Genomic DNA, 16,421 nt, shown 5'->3' on the forward strand with positions numbered 1-16,421 from the left:
CCCACCAGACACAGGCATACCGTATTGCGACTAGAGGATCAGAGTCTGGTTGTTTGACCATATCAGCCGGATATTCGGGTGCAACTAGGCCATAGATGTCACGATATAGTGTCCTGGTAATGGCATGCAACGATTTCGAGAAGATGGAATAGTGTACTTGTTCTTCTCCGTTAGGAAGTATCTCATGGACTGCTTCTCGAAGGAGAAAGTCTTTGGCGGACTGATGAACCAAGGAGATCTTGCGCTCTTGGAGCGTCAGGATAGAGCCACATTCCCATAGAATATCTGCCAGGTCATCATTATTTTCGACATTCTCAGGTAGGTCCATACCACACGCCATTCGTCCATTGTGAGAGGGCGGAAAACAATTATAGTAACGCCGAGAAGAGATTTGCACAGTTCGGCACCATCCGATTCAGTGATACGGTTCCACATCCGCTTATAAAGCTTATCAAGGCCACGTGGGAAGTCTTTCAACTTCTTCCGAACGTTTATCTTAGAGACGTCTGTGAGTTCTTGACAAACCAAAGCTACCCAGAGGAAGGTCCTATCTGCATTTGAAACCAGGTGATCCTGGACACTATCGTATTTTAGGACTATACCTGTTCCTCTTTGCTAAATCATTTACCTTGTACTGGATGAATAATTCAACAGCAGCTGACAGAGTGTCCTCGTTCAACTCAAGACGGACTTCCGCTGTGCCATTGAGGCCTTTCTCAATGCTGGGCCAGTTGCGGCTAGTGACAACCTATTTGATGTGCTGATAAGCAGACGACTGCTCGCGAAGAAGTTGAAGCAGTCGGTTCAAGTCTGTAGTACACTCGTCAAGTGCATCGATGATCAGATAGGTGCTGCGTAAGTGCGGGTCCTTGAGAATATTGATAAAGGCTTTGCGTAATGCAAACCATGCATTGTCGCCCTCGAACGGACCGTCGCGGATATAGTCAATGAGTGAGGGTTGTTGCTGCACAAGCATATATATGAGCCCCCGCAGGACCGCTGTCGCACTATTGATGCGGCTGTCTGTAGCTCGACAGAAAAAGAACGAGATATTGGTGTCGTGCCTGGCAATCTTAGGCAGTTCATTAATGATCCCGCAGAGTAACATTGTCTTTCTCTTGCCGGAATCACCCTTGATACAGAGAAGCTGGCCGTATCTTGCATCCACCCACTTCTTAAAATGGACATTTTCAAGCACCCAGCAGTATGCGTCTCTGAAAAGGCCACCCTTCTCATCCTCGATTCGGTCTTTGTCAAGTCTAGGATCGAAGTTAGGATCGTTAGCCTGAAGAGTGGCTAGACAACGTCGATCCTCAGTGTTAGACCAGCGTTGCTCAATCATTTTACATATCTCGACAACAGGCTGCGTATCAGAATAATCTACCCACGAAAAGAGAATCAGTAAGTCACCGCACATATATTTAGCAGTGGATTTCAGAACTCTTTCAAGTTATAAACATACTAATCAAGTTGAAGGTCGAGTTGGGGGATTTTGCTAGTTTATATATGTCAAATCTAGACTTGAACCCATATCATACTATTTCAAGTTCTTACCACCAAAATACGCGTCCCCAGTAATCTCATTGTGATACTGATCCCCTTTGCCTTTGTGGAAGTTCAGGATTGACCCACCAGTGGCCCCAATATTGTCGCCACATCCGCTGTCTCGTCGTGGAGAGAGGAAGGCATATCTTTCATCTGTTTCATTGCCTCTTTGATCTCCTTCACGTCGGCATCGGTGGCAGTTCCCATCAGCACTCGCATGTAAGCACATTTATGTCCTTTAATATTCCCTCTATTAATCCTTCCACCCTACCCTGTTTTCCTAAGGTAGCCACTGTGGCCTTCTTGTATCGATCGTACCACTTGTCGTCATCCTTCCGAACAACCTTCTTGAATATTTTCTGGAGGGCCTCAGCCTTCGCTTTGCATGACTCTAGGGTGGGTTCTAATGCCTCCTGTGCAATCTCGTCGAGCGCCTGTGCCGTCCATCTAGCGCTTTGGAGGATTTTGATCACTAGTGGCAGTCGTGCAGCTACCTGACGGAATGTCTCTGGCTGACCTTGTGCGTCTTTGGCAGCATCATATACCGTTTTGATTGCCTCAATGATTGAGATTGTGCCCGAAATAAGACCAACGACAAAGGAGGCCTCGGCACCGCTCATAGTGAGTGATTTACGGTGATTTAGTACGCGTGTATTAGGCGGTCAACACACTAGGAAAAGTCATAAGTCTTAGATAAAATGCCTAAATGCGACTCTTAGACTTACATCACTAGATGATGTCGCCGGATGAAGTTGAGGAAACGTACGGTGCTATGAAGGATTGCGAAGGATGACATTTGCGGGACTCAGAAAAATCACAAGTGGGGTATGTGCTTCCTTTAATTGTTGCTTGACAGCCGCTGGCCCCCACGGTATGTGGCTGCCTGAGTCGCTACAGCCCAACCAGTCATAGTCCTTTCCCAGGATCCGCGATGCTTTTGTACATTATAAGCACAAGGTTGATGAGTAGACAGCCAAAAGAGCTATAGTTTCTCGTCTCAGCCTAATGAGTGACAGCGCTACTAAATTGCCGTACTATAGAATTCCGTGGAATTTGATGGACTTACTTTTCGTTGTCTAATATATATCTACCACGTTATACTTTATAATTAACTGAGGTTAAGGGGCCCCGCTCATTATATGATCTGCGCTAGTCTTGGCGGCGGGGCTCGTAAATAGTTCCTCACTGCGTACTGGTTAAGCCGATTTCGAGAGAGATTATTTCTCATCAGCCGAAGATACAGCCCTTACGAGGCAGCGGCTGCCAAAGAGCAGATATACGGGCTGAGAAGGGAACTGGAGTCACATCCGGACTGTTTTGCGGAGATCCCCTGTGTCGACCTCCATGGGCTTCTAACCAATTCCTTTACACATCGCGTAAATTTACTAGCGCTTTACAATACTATACAAACGTCATTTTACAGTAGGCCTTAACTTCCTACAGCTGGCCAAATTAATTATCTGCGCTAAGGTTTTGGCAGTGGGGCCAGGAAAGAGTGATTGAGTGTATATCGGTCAAGCCGATTTCGAGAACGACTGTATCTTTACATTTAAATGCTTTACTCAGGAATTGAACCAGTGGACTTGGAGATTTGTTTATTGTTGTGTTTACCCCTAGGCTATTTAGTGTCACGGTGTGACCCGATAGGGTCCGTGAGGACCTGCCAAGACTGATAAGGAAGATGTCAGAATAAAGGCTTATTCAGCAGCATGTGGCACCCAATGGGGTCCAATTGTACAGATGTGTGTATGTGTGTTCAATTCTGCTAAATCTAAGGGGTAAAAATACAGTGTAGGTTTACGTAATCTCAGGCAGTAAGGCCTCTATCCGACAGAAGATCACGGGCACGTGATCTTCATTTTGTTTATCTACACATCTGTTCCTGATCCTGTTTGTAGCTCCTTGAGCTACGTCTTGTATAATAGCTTATGCTAGTCTGCTCGCTGCCTGCTGTCTGATCAAATAGAACCCTTCCGGATACGACCTGATCTTGTTGATCTCTTCCTATTATAACCTCGCCCGTCCGCACCCTGACATTTAATCTATTCAATCTTTTCTCTCCCATTAATATCTATAAGAGTCTGATGTGGTTTATTGTCACTTGACGTGTTAAAAGTTTACTCCAAGGTAAAAATGCATCGAATACCGTATTTCACCGAATATCGTAGTTGATAAAATACCCAAATAAATACTAATACCATAGTCCTACCGTATTCATATAGTATTTGACACTAAATATGGTATTTGGCATATATAAGCGGCCGACATGGGTTCGGTAGACGCAAGAGATTTACTCTTCAAAGGTTCCATATCTCCTAATAGCACTTGAGTAGCTTTCCGAGTCGGTTTCAAATGTTTGAAGAATCTTGTGAAGTGCCAGTGGTGCGTTCTGTAATGAACTTGTCAGATTAGGGTGACACCTGTGGGCTAGGCGAGATATACTAAGGGGAGAGCACGAGGGGGTGGTTCACTTAGATACAGCGACTAACCCTTGAGGAGTGTAAGTCGGACCCTACAGGAATCCCCCTCTATGTGTGGCCGGACTTGATGCCGAATCCCGTAGACAATACGGCAATAGATCTGCATGATCCTCAATATAGTGTTTCCTTTGTCTTCCTTGACACGTTCAACTTGAAATTTTCATACTAAACCATCGCCGGGGCTGCGATAGATAGGTATAGGGCTGTATACAGTCACTGGAAAACAGTTTGCACCAGCGCTAAAATAGCGGCTTGGCATACGAATATTCTGCCGGTTTTTCTGCCGGTATTTCTGCCGAATGAATACAATAAATTCAATAGCTAGTGTACCAGCCCTCATACTTGATAATTTGCTCGACGCGGTGAGGCATGGTCACGGCCAAATTATCAAGAATTGATAGATCGATACTAGACCAAGCCTCTTGGGCCCAAATAATCATCTGATCCCGTATAGCCTCATTATCTGGCATATGATAAAGCTCTTTATGCTCATCATAAAGCTTTGCTTTTAATATCGCCCATAGGTTCTCAATAGGATTTAAATCAGGTGATTTAGGATGCCAAATCATAAGCTCAAAGCTCTGCTCAGCAAGCCAGTCACGTACAACATAAGCGGTATATGTTGGTGCGTTATCTTGCATAAAAATCGCACCCTCAACTCCATCCATTAAAGTTGGTAACATTTGTTGATAAAGCTTAAGAATAACCCATTGAGTAATCCCAGTACGTGCTGCATCAGGGTCCCTCGATAAAGGTATTAACCCAAAACGACGCCTCATACCAGAAAATGCAGCCCAAAACATCTTTTTAATCCCTTTATAAGGGTAGGTCTGAATATCTTGCTTTTCAATCTGGTATCTTGGTCGTGTAAAGGTCCATTCAGGACACGCACCCCTCTCTCGCTCAATTATTGATTGATCAGACCAGAAGATCCTTCTCCACTGCTCAGGAGTGTAGTTTCGGACGCGTAGAGCCTAGGCGAGTCTCTGTGTGGCATGCGATCCAGTCAATTCGGGTCGTTTCAGCACACGCCATTTACGCATGCTACACTCACGAAGACAGTTCATTAAGGTCTTAGCACAGCATTCAGCCTCAAGCTTAGCAAGCAAATCGACTATTTTGAGACGTGGATTGCGATCAATCTCAGCAAATAGTACTGCTTTATCCATATCGGTAATGTTCTTTGGTCGACCCGATCGCGGCGAGGTCTCATTTTTAACACGATTTTTCGCACGTTGAACCGTCGATTTGAGCGTATCAAACGGTATATTTGGAAAATGAAGTTGTAGCTGCTTGTATGTCAAGCCTGTATGCTTCAAAGTGCATATTTGCGTGTGTGTGTAGGCGTCTAATTCGACGTGTTTCCGCGGCGTTTGCGGCATATTTGTACATAATAATAATAACCCGGGCGGGCGTGTAGTATGGACCGGTGCTGACCGCCTAGGCGGTCAGTTGAAATATAGGCGGTCAACCGCATATAGTTTAGTCTATTACTAGCGCTGGTGCAACCCTTTTTCCTGCCACTGTATATATAGTATCCATGGATATATGTATCGATATATTTTTATGGTTTTCTGATATACCGCCTTTGGGCAAGCCTATATGGGCTAGAGCTTCAAGTTTCCCGAGGTCTACATCAACCTTGGAATAGCTCACTTCATACATATGTATGACTGACCAATCTATTGCATGTGGCCTGCATATATTCTAAATTTACATATGTACTACTTTGTCACAAAAATACCGTGATACGTCACGTTGGAACTTAACCTTGGAAACTACCAGAGAGAGAGAAGAAAGACTCGGAATAACTTGAAAGAACTTGAACATTTGAATGAAGACTTTCAAGGAGTACGCCCAGAGAGAGAAGAAAGAACAACTTGAAAGAATGAAGACTTCCAAGGTTTGAATTGCTTGTGTAACGAAAAATATCAAAAGTGGGGGAAAAAGAAAGAGAAACATTCAAATGTTTGAAAGGGAAAAGCTCTCAAGGAGACAATTCCATAAGTTATTCGACAAGTTTCCAAGGTTAGAAACTTAGGACCTTGGAAATAGGAGTCGTCGGTACTTTATTTTGAGACTCCTATTTGGGAACAAAAAACATGAAAGGAAATGTTCATTGAAAATGTTAGCGAGACGTATGGGCGAAACTTGAAGTTCGACCACTTCAAGTTCCAATCTTCCAAGGTTCAAATGTTTTAAACCAACCTTGGAACGTTTGAAAGCTAGCCCTTCTGGGTTAGACTAACACGCAGAGGTACTCACCTGGGCATCCATAATACATCAATATATAGAGTATATATATCTGTCCTACCGGCCAGTAGTGCTACTAGTATGTAACTTCAACTTGAAGTTCACCCCTCTCAAGTGCTCCAACTCGAAGATTTCGTCTACTCAAAAGCGATACTATGGAAACGATTTTGGATCTAGAAGTTTTTCTCCCAATTTTAGGCGAGAGTAAATCTGTTGCCAAATGTAACGACGACCTGGACATCATTGTCACAGCTTGGAGTTGACATATTCCAGCGGCAGGACTCGGACAAGCCTCTAACGTTGGTCACAGAATACCTTGTGCAGGAAGGATTCACGTGTGTCGATGAACCCAATCCACGTTACAGCAATATTCAAAATTGGCTTCCAGGTTTTACACAGAGAAACTATCTCCAGCCCCACCGCCAAGACGATAGTGAAACCGCCTAGGACAAATTAAGCTAGTCTACAGATCATGCTTGTTTTGGACTGTCTTGGCGTATGATACAAAACATGAAACGTGATACGGCCCCGTACGATAAAATCGAAACAGTTTCTAGAATCTTCCAAGGTTCTAGGTGTTGATGTTACAGTCTGACATTTAATGAGATATAAGCCGTTCATCTTAGTGATAACAGAATTCCTTAATTTGGTGATTTTTCTAAGCTATCACCAAGCAAAGCTCCACTCTAGAAAATTGAAAAGGGGAAAGTCTTGTTTCCTGCCAAAGATACGCAAGAACATTGTTCGCCTACAATGTCCGCCAGGTCTCTAAACCTGCTCAGAGGTTTCTATGGAACTGCCTAGGATTGAGGACTTTTTGGTGTCCGTCGGCGGTTTAGTGAGCTGGGAAGACAGGGAATCGACCGTTCCGCGCCATTCGTTCAAAGCAGACTTAGAAGATGCAGTATGCGGATGGTTAGGGCCTAGTTTTCGGTCGCAAAGTTGAACGCATTCGGTCATCAACTGCAAAGCGGCTGTGCATTGACCCGATGACCTAAGGGTATGCGCCAGGTTGGCCATGCTCGTCAGCGTGTTAGGATGGTCCACGCCGAGCTTTGTCTTGCAAGTCTCTATCACATGTACCTCGAGCTGCTCCGCCTCCTCCCATCGGCCCTGGTTCCCGAATGCCAATGCAAGGTTGGCCATGCTCGTTAGCGTGTTAGGATGGTCCACGCCAAGCTTTGTCTTGCAAGTCTCTATCACCTGCACAAGGAGCTGCTCTGCCTCATCCCATCGGCCCTGGTATATATACGTCGACGCCAGGTTGGCCATACTCGTCAGCGTGTTAGGATGGTCCACGCCAAGCTTTGTCTTGCAAGTCTCTATCACTTGCACAAGGAGCTGCTCTGCCTCCTCCCATCGGCCCTGGTTCCCGAATGCCAATGCCAGGTTGGCCATGCTTGTCAGTGTAGAGGGATGATCCACGCCGAGCTTCGTCTTGCGAGTCTTCATCACCTGCACAAAGAGTTGGTCCGCCTCCTCCCATCGGCCCTGGTTCATATACGTCGACGCCAGGTTGGCCATACTCGTCAGCGTGTTAGGATGGTCCACACCGAGCTTCGTCTTGCGAGTTCCCATCACCTGCATCTCAAGATGCTCCGCCTCCTCCCATCGGCCCTGGTTCATATACGTCAATGCTAGGTCGGCCATCCTCGTCATCATGTCAGGATGATCCACGCCGAGCTTCGTCTTATAAGTCTTTATCACCTGCACAAGGAGCTGCTCTGCCTCCTCCCATCGGCCCTGGTCTATATACGTCAATGCTAGGTTGGCCATGCTCGACAGCGTGTCAGGATGGTCCACACCGAGCTTCGTCTTGCGAGTTCCCATCACCTGCATCTCAAGCTGCTCTGCCTCTCTCCAGCTCCCCCCCTAGTCGGTAGGCTACTGCTAGCATCGCAGTGCTATTAAGTGTTTCTTTATCTTCCAAACCCATCGTCTTTATTCTCTGCTCTCTCGACAGAGATGCCATTTCCCGTGAATCAGGGATATTGCCACATTCTTGCGCATACCACGCCCCTTTGTAAAGTAACCCAGCCCAGCTTCGGAGACAGTCTTGCGATTTCGGTCGATGCGACATAGCTGACTTGACATGTGGAAAGAGCGTCCGGCATCTCTCCCAGTGTTCATATTGACCAGTCGGAAATTCAGCATGTAGATTTTTAATGAACCGTTCCTTCCAATCTTCGTACTGGCCGTCTGTTTTCAACCACGTGCGTACTGTGAGCTGCACTAGCCGATGCATTGTGAACACCATGCAATTTTCATTCGTAGTAACGAAGGAATAGTCTCTGAGAGTTGTAATATCGCTCTCGAAATTGTCATCTAGGTCATATTCAGACGAACTTTCTGTGTCCTCTCCACTAGGGCTATTCGCAAATTCCTCCAAAGAACCTAAAACTTCATGATTTTTTGCCATCTCCTGAACTCGTAGAAGATCCTCTGGGATTCCCTGCCAGTCGAAAAAGCTCATCAAAGACAGTAAATCAGCCGCAGACTGCCTTATTCGTCGGATATGGTCGAACGATATTTGCCATGTCAGTAGAATGGAGTTCTTTGCTTCCCAGTCTCGGTCTGTAAGAAGTTCCTCATGATTCAGAAGCTTCGTGGCTTGACGATCACTCTGCCGAAGCTTTTCGAGGTATTGCGATACCGAGCAACGGGGTGAACGGTGCGCGATGTAGCTAGCCGCTTGTATAATCGCCAGCGGCATGAATTCAAGTTCCGTCACAAGCTGGACCAAGTCCGCTCTCTCTGCATATGAACCTAGCTTGTGCTGCATTAGATCTAGTGCCTCGGGCATATTCATTGGTTGTACATCGATCAGGTTCTTCTTATGGCCAGCGATTTCCGATGCGACTGCTTTATTCCGGCTTGTGATAATTATGGAGCCATTCGAGGCTCCGAGGAGGTACCTTAGCGGTGGCTGCATCGAGGTATGGTCCTGTACGTTCGCTCGTGCGTCCGTACGAGTTGCCAGTGGGTTGCGAAGGAGCCCGTCATCATCTACATTATCCAGGACAAGGATCCATTTTCCGATATTTCCATCTTGCAACCAGTTCCCGAAGAGTTGGAATATATTAACGTTGCGGTCCTCGCGCCCGGGAATCTTAGCGCGGTCGGCCAGGTTGCGGAGACTTTCTTCGCAGCGAGCCGCAGTGCTCGCATGAACCCAGAAGACCCAGGTGTCGGTTGATTGCTGTCGGACCCGGTGGCAGTATTCGATAACAAGCCGAGTTTTCCTATTATAAAGTTAGCCTTTGACAAATCGCCGTTACACCTGTGATGCCAACCCCACACCGCCGAGACCAACGAGAACTATCCTAGACCCCGGGACTGACGATTTCTCGTGGATTGTTTTAAGAATTCCATCGCGGCTAACAAAGTCCGGGTCATGCGGAAACGGCACGGTCCATAGTGGCTCTGGGCGAAGCTCTGGTTGTTCTAGGAAAGCGTGTCGTTATTAGTCGATCCAACGTGGTTCTGTCCTCCACGCTGTCGGGAACTAACTAGGTGTGAAACTCATCACCCCATTGTTGATCCCTACCTGGCAACCTGAATTTCCATCGCCAAAATTTATAGATTCCATAATTAACACGGTATATATAGACTTAATCGTGTTTTCGGTGGAAGAAAGATGACGACCCCTCATCGACAGCCTCAGCATCACTATCAGATGATCATAGGCGCTAAGCGTTTTAAGGATTCGGAACGTGTTACTATACGAGAATCTAATTATCTAGTAGCTAGCAGCCTCGCTCCGTCTATTATGCGACCAATATAGCTGTGACTAGAACTAAGAAATAGCATAGAAATCAGAAAGGAATTTCCGGAGCCATTCTATGCATAGGTGTTCTATGGTGGCCATTAAGGTGATGTGGAGGGCTACAATCACAGGAGTGTGGTCGGGAGATTGGAGACAGCAAGGGTCTAGCGGGACACATGATCCAACGACCTCGACGTATCTGTCTTGTCAGGTAATTTACATTTCCATTCTAACGAACAAGGGTGATCTGTAGTCTAGCCGAGTCCGGCCTAGGCGGTTCCACTATAGTCTTGGTAGTGGGGCGTGAGATAGTTTCTCTGTGTAAAACATGGAAGCCAATTTCGAATATTGCTGTAAGACTACGGGACCGTACTGTTCGTCAAAGACCGTACGCAGGTCTCTGTGTCTTTTTTTGAGACCTTCGAACAGTACTTGCAAAAAACACACGAGTCGGAGTGGCCGTGGCCTGATGAGTGGTACGGGAAGAACGGAAAGTTCAAAACACCGTCGAAGCCATACCTATTGGAATTCGATGAGTTTGTACAGAAAGTATACCTAGACATGACCTGACGTGAAAAGCCACATGAAAAATTAGGCTATTGGATAGATGTGTGGAGGTGACATCTGGAATCGGCAGGAGCAGCTTATTCATGGGTGTACTAAATTCCAAGGTTGAAGGGCTCACCACGAATCCCCTCGAACGAGGTAGTATCTAGGTCCTAGGGAAAAATGAGTGGCGCAACAAATCACAATTCTGTGATTATAAGAAAGCAACGATGTGACTTACGACCTGACAGTTAGAAAAAGCCTGTTGAATTGCCTATTGAATTGCTTGTGTGGAATGGTCTATGTTGAATTGTCTGTGTTAACTTGTCTGGGTTGAATTCTAAGGTTGTCTATTAAATACCTGTTCTGGAATATGTTAAAGAAATGTAGATACTAGTAGTGTATCATCTTTGACTTCCCTCCAGGGCTGATGTTCCAAGGTTCCAAGGTTGTCGAATAACAATTATTCAGCAGCATATAGCTATTACCTAGCACCCAATAAGAATCAAGCTTTGATATATGTTCCTGTTATGTTCTGCTCTGCCGTTCTGTTCTTACCGCTCTGTCTCTATACTATAAGACACCAGCTCTGAGTCTCTGACATAGTCTAATACACATAATTTTCCACCTTCTTTTCAAATGTTAGGAGGGCCTCTAGGTATTTCCTCCAGTCTTATGTGTTAGTGTTGAATTGACCTGTGCATCTTCGAGTGTATGTACTATGTCCCTGATCTAATCCTGTTTGGGTCCTATTTGAACCTCGGCTTCGGAAGTGGCAGAATAGCGGGCGGTGCCGAGTTGCCCGCGTGGTCCACGGGTTATTTCCCCCGGATTCTGGATCCCCAAGTTGCGTCTCCGCGTCTGTCTTTACCTTGTGGTGGGCTCCTTGCTTTCTAATGGGAATCTGAATCAATCTCAAACCTCAGATCATCACATAGATCCCTTGTTCTTAAACTCCCTGTCACCTTTCACGATTGCAATTGGACGCCCGGACCACCATGGACTTCGATCACTACGGACAAAGCTCCCAGCAGCCCAAGCAGAGGCGCAAGAGATTAGGAAAGAGGAGACAATGTAACAAGGCTCCAATTTCTGCGCGTCTCTCACTAGATCCTCAGCTGCGTGGAAATGTTGGTGTTGTCTCCGAGGATATAGCGAATGATCTATTCTCACAGCAGTCCCTCTTGGGTGAGTGATGGACCTCTAATCCCCGAACTGACCTTCGAAGGCAAGTCCCACTGACGGAATGAATTGTCTGAAGTAGATTCTGCAACGGGTGATGGTGTACTGTATGTCGCAGTGTCTCCGCAAACGCCCACACACACCTCCGTTGAAGACCAAGCGTGGACGATTCTCCCCGTTCGCATCCAGCCAGCAGCTAGATCCCAGGGCCCCTCATCGCAGTCGACTATCTTGTTCCCCGAATCGGCCGACTCGCTCCAGCCTTTCCTTCTCGCACTCGGCAAGTTGGATTCAGCGCGCCAATCGCTGCAGACACACCGGAGTGTCGAGATTTGTGTTCTCGATGTCGCCCCATTACATTTAGACACGGTCTTTGTCACAGTGGAGCGAAATCTGCTGCGAAATCACGACGATGTACAGAATAAGTTCGGTGGTGGATTTACCAATTCCGGACCGAACGGGGTGTGGCCGCGGGCGGGGAAGGGCCCGGATATCAAGCGATACTCTAAAAGGGAGGCCGCCGATGTTGAGCAACGGTTGACCGCAGCAGTGCGTGAAGCACTGGCCGCTCAACGGATTGTTCATGTCGGGGATGTATTGCCTCTTCCCCTGCCGCCACATCCTATCACTTATGCGCCTGCCCCACCTGCCCGCATCTCGTTCTGTGAGCCGGTCTCGCAGGGCCTCCTGATGCCCGCGACGAAGATTGTTCTTGTACAAGCTCGCCCTCAGGGAAACCGCATCCAGCCAGCGATTCATCCTAGATCTGCACTTTTAAGACAGGTCGCCGAGGATGAAGCCGACGACACTTCTAATGAACAATTCTATTCGGCGGCCGAGGATAAGCCTGGAGAGAGTGGAACAGAAATGGAGACAACCTCTGCTGCGGATGATTCTGAAACAGAAGGCTCCGTTGGATCTGCCAGTGATTCCTCCGATGATTCCCTGGAGGATATGATCTCTCTCTCGGCGCCCGAGCTGCCACAGCCACCATCAGGTGTAATGTCTTCTCTGACGTCCGCGACTCCTCGTGCAGGTGGACGCCGGCTTGATGGAATTCATACACCGGGTTCTGTCGCTTCTAATTTTACATCTACGACTATGAGGCCCGGTCGTAGCGGTGGAAAGGTTTTCAAGGTGGAAGGGCTCCTACAGCAAGTCCCGAATGAAGTTCTTCATCCACGACCGCGAGATGATGAGGATGTGGACTCTTTCGTCTTCGTGGATATTAGTACATTGGCCAAGATTGGCTGTTTCTCTGGTGATTGGGTGCGAATTGAAGCAGCCGAGGAGCCCCAGTTGAACATGTTCGCATCACTTAAGTTTGGAAGCTTCAATGAATCGCCCGAAGACGCTGGTGACTGGCGACCAGTCAAGGTATTTGGTCTACCTGGACTCCCATCACCAAAGCCTCGCTATGCTATCAACCACTCAGGAGATCGTCGTTCGAGTTTCTCTCAGCGCGCACCAACTCGTTTGACACCTTCTATCTTCGTACCACCAATGCTCCTTGGCAACGTTGACAACCCTAAGTATTTGCGCATTTCACCCATGACTTTCCCTGTCGCCAATGGACCTGGCAAATCTGGTCTTTTGCAACACATGAGAAACACTGCCGCGAAGAACCCGCCTTTAGCGAAGGAGGTTACTCTGCTCAAGGTGTCCACGCCTCTTTCTATGGATCGGGTTCTACAGCCGGCTTTGTTTGCAGGACTTAAGCATTATTTTGAATCCCGTAGGCGAATCCTGAAGAGCGGAGATCTCGTTGGTATAAGCGTCGATGAAGGTCTCGGCAGAGCTGTGTTCTCAGGAACCGCTGGTGGGGATGCAGCAAGCCAAGAGGATGATATCACTGCCAGGCTAGGCCAAGGTCAGAACTCGGACAGTTCTACGGCTCGCAAGGTTGGTGTTGCCTGGTTCCGCGTTGGACAGGTGGCTCCAACCGTAATAGAAGAATTCGAGGAAACTGGAGAGGATCAATGGGGCGGTGTTGCAGTTATTGATCCCTCAAGTACTCGAATGGTTCAGGCTGGGAGCGATGTGAGTCGTGTACCGGGAATCCTTGGCAATGGATGGGAGTATTGGCTTGGAGTCAAGACGATCCCGAAGGCCGTAGGCGATTCCTCGGTGCCCCATGGAATTGTTACAGAGCCTCCGCAAGCATTTACCCCTCCCTTACAGCAACGAATCCGAGACTTGATGGCAGCCGCAACAAGCCCTCGCGCAATCCAATTAGGGATGAAGCCTGTCGTCATTCTATTAAAGTCTCAGCAAAGACACATTGGAAAAGCGACTGTTGCCACTCGTGCGTGCGCTGACATCGGTCTTCACACCTTCCCTGTTGATGCCTATGATATCCTGACAGAAGGTGGCGCCAACGGCGGTGATGTTAAGACGGAGGCATATCTCAAAGCGCGCGCCGAACGGGCTTTCCACTGTGGAGCGAACTGCACAGCATTGCTTATCAGGCATATTGAGGTTCTGACAGCCGATCGCATTGTCACTGCTATGACCGATATTGCAAATGAAGCTAGAGTTATCATTGCCACCACCACCGATGTTGAGCAAATTCCGGAGGGAATTCGCAGCATGTTCACTCACGAGTTCGAGATGGGTGCACCGGAGGAGAAAGAACGTGAAGGCATTCTCCGGAATGTAGTGGCAGAACGTGGCATCAAACTGGCCGCTGATGTCGAGCTGGGCACTGTTGCTTTGAAAACTGCAGCGCTGGTAGCAGGAGACCTGGTAGATGTGGTGGAGCGAGCTGCAGCAGCCAGGACTTCCCGTCTAGAAGCTCTTGCAGAGACTGCCAATAAGCAGCTCCCTGGATCTCAGGTTCACGTTCGGGACGTTCTGCTCGCGGGAGGTGATGGAGCACGAGGTGTTACAAAGGCGGATTTCGATGCTGCAGTCGAGGCCGCGCGGAAGAACTTCGCAGACTCCATTGGTGCCCCAAAGATCCCCAACGTGAGCTGGGATGACGTCGGTGGATTGACCAACGTCAAGGATGCCTTGGTCGAGACTATCCAACTGCCCCTTGAGCGACCTGAGCTATTCGCGAAGGGCATGAAGAAGCGCAGTGGTATTCTGTTCTACGGTCCTCCTGGTACCGGAAAGACCCTGCTGGCGAAGGCCATTGCCACTGAATTCTCCTTGAACTTCTTTTCTGTGAAGGGTCCTGAATTGCTTAACATGTACATTGGTGAATCTGAAGCCAACGTGCGTCGTGTCTTCCAGCGAGCCCGCGATGCCCGACCTTGTGTGGTGTTCTTTGACGAGCTGGACTCGGTTGCGCCGAAGCGTGGTAACCAGGGTGACAGTGGTGGTGTCATGGACCGCATTGTCAGTCAGCTGCTCGCTGAGCTAGATGGAATGAATGGTGGCGAGGAGAACAGCGGTGGTGTGTTCGTCATTGGTGCTACCAATCGACCTGATCTGCTCGATTCTGCTCTTCTTAGACCTGGTCGATTCGATAAGATGCTTTACCTTGGTGTGTCAGATACACACCGCAAGCAAGCTACCATCTTAGAGGCACTTACCCGGAAGTTTGCTCTTAACCCAGAGGTGTCACTGGATCGAGTTTCCGAGCGACTTCCTCTAACCTATACTGGTGCTGATTTGTACGCCCTTTGCTCGGATGCTATGTTGAAAGCCATCACTCGAAAGTCTACGGCTGTAGACGAGAAGATCAAACAGCTTCCTGGCGAACCAGTCACTACCGCATATTTCTTTGATCACCTTGCTACCGCCGAAGATGTTAGTGTGACCGTGACTGAAGAGGACTTTGTTGCAGCCCAACAGGAGCTTGTTCCTAGTGTTAGGTAAGTTAGCACGGATTCAAATGACCAGCATCCAGTAATGAAGATACTAATACAGTTTGCAGTGCCAAGGAACTCGAACACTTTGAACGGATTCGGCAAACCTTTGAATCAGTCGATAAAAAGGACTCATCGGCCAAAGCTCCCCAGACTATTGCAGACGCTATGGAAGCATTCAACCTAGGAGAAGCCGAGCTTCCCGGTGAGATTTCCATCAGCAACGGAGATGGCTCTTTCCCAGGAAGTATCCATGGCCGTATCAAAGGATTAAAGCAATGGCCAGGTGGTATGGTTCGAAGTGCCAGTGGTCAGTCTACTACAAGTAGCAAAGGCAAAGGGAGGGCCGTGTCTGGGAAAAAGGGCAAGGGACCTCGAACCGGTACAGAGTCTGATGCTTCCCTTGAAGACGAGGAGGATATCCCGGACGGAGTGGTGAATGATGATGATGAAGAGGACTACATCGTGCGAACTGATCATCTCACAAACTTGAACCCCATGGAGGAAGTGGAGTAGATTTGATCCCTCACGGAGTCTTGAAACCACTACCTCACACATTATGCTTACATTATTTCTCTTGCCAGTTTGGCGTTGTATAAATTCTAGACATTCATGAACATACTATATTTTCATCATTATCCTTCAAGTTGAGGTTTGCTATTCCCATGTAATAATGCCAGTGTTGACCGAGATGACATCGCATGGGTACCTAGACAGACCGATTCAATTCTGACCGGTGAGTATTCAAAGCAAACATACTGACAGTGTAAAGATTTAGACGATTTCGTCTGGTCCCAGTGAATTTGTTTACCTCTACGCGTCGAACTCTTCCTC

General features: G+C 47.7%; 5 protein-coding genes across 5 annotated transcripts; 1 reads left to right on the plus strand and 4 right to left on the minus strand.

Moving 5' to 3' along the window:
• Positions 1-1,617: 1,617 nt before the first annotated feature.
• Positions 1,618-2,165, minus strand: N7483_002239 (uncharacterized protein; the record flags this gene model as incomplete). The annotated part of the gene is made up of 2 exons (XM_057085676.1): positions 1,618-1,757; positions 1,817-2,165. The coding sequence occupies 2 exons, from the start codon at positions 2,163-2,165 to the stop codon at positions 1,618-1,620; spliced, it is 489 nt and encodes a 162-aa protein (XP_056951825.1).
• Positions 2,166-4,339: 2,174 nt separating this feature from the next.
• Positions 4,340-4,828, minus strand: N7483_002240 (uncharacterized protein; the record flags this gene model as incomplete). The annotated part of the gene is made up of 1 exon (XM_057085677.1): positions 4,340-4,828. The coding sequence occupies one exon, from the start codon at positions 4,826-4,828 to the stop codon at positions 4,340-4,342; it is 489 nt and encodes a 162-aa protein (XP_056951826.1).
• A 171-nt stretch (positions 4,829-4,999) lies between these two features.
• N7483_002241 (uncharacterized protein) lies at positions 5,000-5,407 on the minus strand (the record flags this gene model as incomplete). Its single annotated transcript, XM_057085678.1, has 1 exon — positions 5,000-5,407. The coding sequence occupies one exon, from the start codon at positions 5,405-5,407 to the stop codon at positions 5,000-5,002; it is 408 nt and encodes a 135-aa protein (XP_056951827.1).
• A 1,639-nt stretch (positions 5,408-7,046) lies between these two features.
• On the minus strand, positions 7,047-9,867 carry N7483_002242 (uncharacterized protein; the record flags this gene model as incomplete). Its single annotated transcript, XM_057085679.1, has 4 exons — positions 7,047-8,142; positions 8,291-9,520; positions 9,572-9,722; positions 9,789-9,867. 4 exons carry the CDS (start codon positions 9,865-9,867, stop codon positions 7,047-7,049), a joined length of 2,556 nt encoding a protein of 851 aa, XP_056951828.1.
• Positions 9,868-11,588: 1,721 nt separating this feature from the next.
• On the plus strand, positions 11,589-16,103 carry pex6 (AAA family ATPase peroxin 6; the record flags this gene model as incomplete). The annotated part of the gene is made up of 3 exons (XM_057085680.1): positions 11,589-11,778; positions 11,855-15,593; positions 15,656-16,103. The coding sequence occupies 3 exons, from the start codon at positions 11,589-11,591 to the stop codon at positions 16,101-16,103; spliced, it is 4,377 nt and encodes a 1,458-aa protein (XP_056951829.1).
• Between the last annotated feature and the right edge of the window lie 318 nt (positions 16,104-16,421).

Source organism: Penicillium malachiteum (assembly GCF_028827825.1).
Source record: "Penicillium malachiteum strain IBT 17515 chromosome Unknown utg000001l:1.0-8184562.0:1.0-8186909.0, whole genome shotgun sequence".
Lineage (NCBI taxonomy): Eukaryota > Fungi > Ascomycota > Eurotiomycetes > Eurotiales > Aspergillaceae > Penicillium > Penicillium malachiteum.